The sequence below is a fragment of the Bison bison genome, unplaced genomic scaffold (genome assembly GCF_000754665.1).
Source record: "Bison bison bison isolate TAMUID 2011002044 unplaced genomic scaffold, Bison_UMD1.0 scf7180017864180, whole genome shotgun sequence".
NCBI classification, from domain to species: domain Eukaryota; kingdom Metazoa; phylum Chordata; class Mammalia; order Artiodactyla; family Bovidae; genus Bison; species Bison bison.
Window position 1 is genome coordinate 831508 of NW_011494752.1, and position 3323 is coordinate 834830.

The 3323-nt window shown below is 56.4% G+C and overlaps 1 protein-coding gene across 1 annotated transcript in view; it reads right to left on the reverse strand.

The window, feature by feature from the left end:
* Positions 1 to 623: 623 nt before the first annotated feature.
* LOC104990787 (signal transducer and activator of transcription 5A) overlaps positions 624 to 3323 on the reverse strand; it is a 20923-nt gene continuing 18223 nt past the window's right edge. Inside the window, exons 15-17 of the mRNA XM_010843104.1 lie at positions 3232 to 3269; positions 3000 to 3126; positions 624 to 1960 (exon numbers count right to left, since the gene is read on the reverse strand). Of these exons, the coding sequence (XP_010841406.1) occupies positions 1798 to 1960; positions 3000 to 3126; positions 3232 to 3269 (328 nt within the window). The 3' untranslated portion in view covers positions 624 to 1797. The remainder of the gene's footprint in view (positions 1961 to 2999; positions 3127 to 3231; positions 3270 to 3323) is intronic.

Sequence of the window (3323 nt, forward strand, 5' to 3'; positions counted from 1 at the left end):
GCGCCTCTCCGGGTGGGCTGCGAGCCCCTCTTCCCTTGCTTTGAGCCCCGAAGAAACCCTGTCGTAGGCCCTTGCTCCCCCGCCCCCAGGCCCTGGCAACAGTCCCTGGACTCTCGGTGCCAATGGGTCCAAATGGGGAGACCGTCCCAGCCTCAAAAATCAACCGCTTGAAAACGCAGTGGCAGTGGAATGGTGCCACCTGCTGGTCTCTGGAAAGGCACCCGGGGAGAAGGGACTGCGGGGAGGCTCCTGCAGCGCTCCCCGCTCTCCATGTCCATCCAGCAGGGTTGCCAGCCGGGTTGAGAATGGTGGGCGCTGGCCTTCAGCTGCCACCCTCCAGACTGCTTATAGCAGCAGCTGATAAGGGCAGGAGGCGGGGACCAGAGTTCTCCCCTGCTCCCGCTCCCAGTAATTGTTGTCCTGGCTTTCCCCAAGACAAGTTCTTTAGTCTTCGGAGAGGCACTGCAAGTATTGGGGTGGGGAAGGGGGGTGGAGTGTGGCGCCCTTAAAAACCACAGAAAAGGGAGCAGACTGCAGGTTACCGCACCAGCTATGCAGGAGGAAAGGAACAAGAGAACTCCAGCTGTCCCCATGACCCAGGAGCCTTACCAGCAAATTTACGAAAAAAAAAAAATATTTTATTCAAAAACTGTTTACACAAATGTGTAGCCTATGTACAAAGTACAAAAGAATCCTGCTTCTTGTCCCCACCTTCCTTGAGAGATGTTTCAACTTGGGACCCCTTCCAGGACTCTGGCTGTCAGCTGCCCTTGGGGCTGCCTGTGGGCGGCAGCTTCGGCGGGAGGGGCCTTCTCAGACCACAGTCAGTTATGCAACCGCGAAGAGGCCCTATTCCAAGTTCCCCCTCCCAGCAGAGTGGACCGCCATCAGCTTTTACCCCTCCCTCCTCCAGACTCCACAGGCGCACAGCAAGTCGCTGGTGCTGCCTCTTGCTGCAGGTTTTTTCCAGGAGAGGGGATCAACCCTGCAAGCCCTGGACCTCTCTCCCCCTCCCCCAACTTCTTCCATAGTGAGCAAGGTTGGAGACAGAGGCAAGGAAAGGCTGGGGCCAGATGGAGGGAATGGGATTGGGGTCGGGGGAATGAAGAGCAGGAATGTGGGCAGCAGCATTATACACATGAAGCCGGACCCCCCTAGCTGGGGGCCAAGAGGCCAGGGAACTCCAGGCCCGAGGCAAAAGACCCCTTTCTGCTGTGTTTAGGGACATAACCACAGCCTAGACAAGCTCTCAGTTCACAAAAACTCTGGAGTCCCTATTCAGGAGATAAAGTATAAAATTTCACTCATCACCTCCCTCCTGAGGGGAAGAAGCAAAAGACCAACACTGTACCAGAGCAGATCCACGCACACAACTGAGAGGCGAAGCTGCTAGCTAACTCAGGAATAAAACTTGAGCTTAGAGAAATTACCGGTCTCCTTTCCCTTCGCAAATAATTCCATTCAAACAGCTGCTGAGCAGACTAAGGCTCTGGCAGGAATAGGTCTGCCTGCCTGGCGTACCTGTGACCACAGAAGCGGCTTGGTCTCTCTCCACAGACAGACCCAGTGAGCTCTTGGAATGCCTTCATCTGAAGAAGAACAAGGCAGCCACACACCTAAGACTGCGGAGGCGAGGTGGGCACACCTCGTACACAAACGTGCGCACATCTACATGTGTACATGGGCTGCCTGCAAAGGCATCAGTATGCACAGAGATACAAATACAAAATCACAATGAATAGGACCCTGCACACTGGGGATTGTTTCCACAGAGGAGTGCAGTGTTCGAACAAACATTCAGGACAGCGAGCCTCTGCCGGGGGTAAAGAGACCAGTGGGCGGGGGGAGAGAGGGCTCCAGACTGTCCATTGGGCGGCGGAGGAGTTCTTCCACGTGCCGGGCCACATCCATGGTCTCGTCCAGGTCGAATTCTCCATCCTGGTCGAGCACCGGGTCAGGGCTGGGAGGGGGAGAGGGGTATCAGAGGGAGCTGGCCTGCCGCAGAGCCCCAGGCTCCTGGGGGACAGCGCCCAGCCTGATCCCCGTTCAGTCTCATGGGAACAGGACCTGCTCTGGCTAGATGCCCGCACCACCAAGCTGAATCAGTCAGTCACTAGTTTGTCGGAAGACACCCCGGTTCTAGTCTCATCACTCACAAGCTCACTGAGGGATCTCAGGGAATTCATTTCCCCTGTCCCTGCCCTCCTCTGTAAAAACAGGTGGTTGGGTGAAGGAGCTCTGCCCATGAGATCTCAGGCACGAGACACTGAACACCTATGAAGGCCTGGGCCTTTCAACCACGTTATGCCAATCCCCACAGCCACTGAGGAAGAAACTGAGGCTCAACCATGTTAGGAAGCTTGTTCAGAGCCACCTGGTAGGCAGGTGGAGTCAGGACTGGAATTCCAGTTTTGTGACTCCCAAGCCTGTGGTCATCCCATGGCAGTAGGCCACCCTTGGCTGGAAAGAGAATGAATCTTCTTCTCTGGGAACTTCAGAGAGGAGAGACATGTCCTGTTCCCACACAACTCCTAAGAACCACCACCACCCAGAGATACTCTGTATCAAGCCATTACAACAGCCTTACCTGGGCTAAATGCGTTACCTGCAGTCTCTTGCTTGAGCCTGACCCCAGTCCCATGTGGTAGGTACTCTTGCCTCCATTTTACAGATAAGGAAACTGAGCATCAGAGAGGCTCCATAATTTCCCCAAGGTCACACAGCTACTCAGCACCAGAGCAAGGGTCCTGCTATTTCACAATGCTCTGTGCTCCTGGTTGGCTGATCTCATCCACCCTGCACCTGGGCATATACCCAAGCCCACCTGGCCTGGGTGGTCTCAGACGGAGAGGAGCTCTGGTGTCCTTGCCCAATAGCCCTCTGGGTTCCTCCCCCCGGAGCTACATGAGAACACAACCTACTTCTGTGGGTACATGGAGCTGCATGAGAACACAACCTACTTCTGTGGGTACATGGAGCTGCATGAGAACACAACCTACTTCTGTGGGTACATGTTATAGTGAGGCTGGGGGCACACGGCTGGGGAAGGAGCCTGGTCCATGTAGGTGGCATTGCTTCCAGCAGAGTCTGCAGAGGCGCTCACAAACCTGTGGGAGGAAGCGGAGCCTCAGCGGGGAGGGGCTCGGGGGCACCTTCGTGTCTTTCTCAGGTGTGGAAGGACAACTGGCCCCTGAGCCTAGGGCTCCGGTGCAGGGGCGGGGCCCTGGGTACCCGCCCCTTGTGACCACGCCCAGTTCCCCTCCCCAGGGCTGGGCCAAGTTGGGTGGGGGAGGGAATAGGAGGGGAGGCGGTGGGGGGTGAGG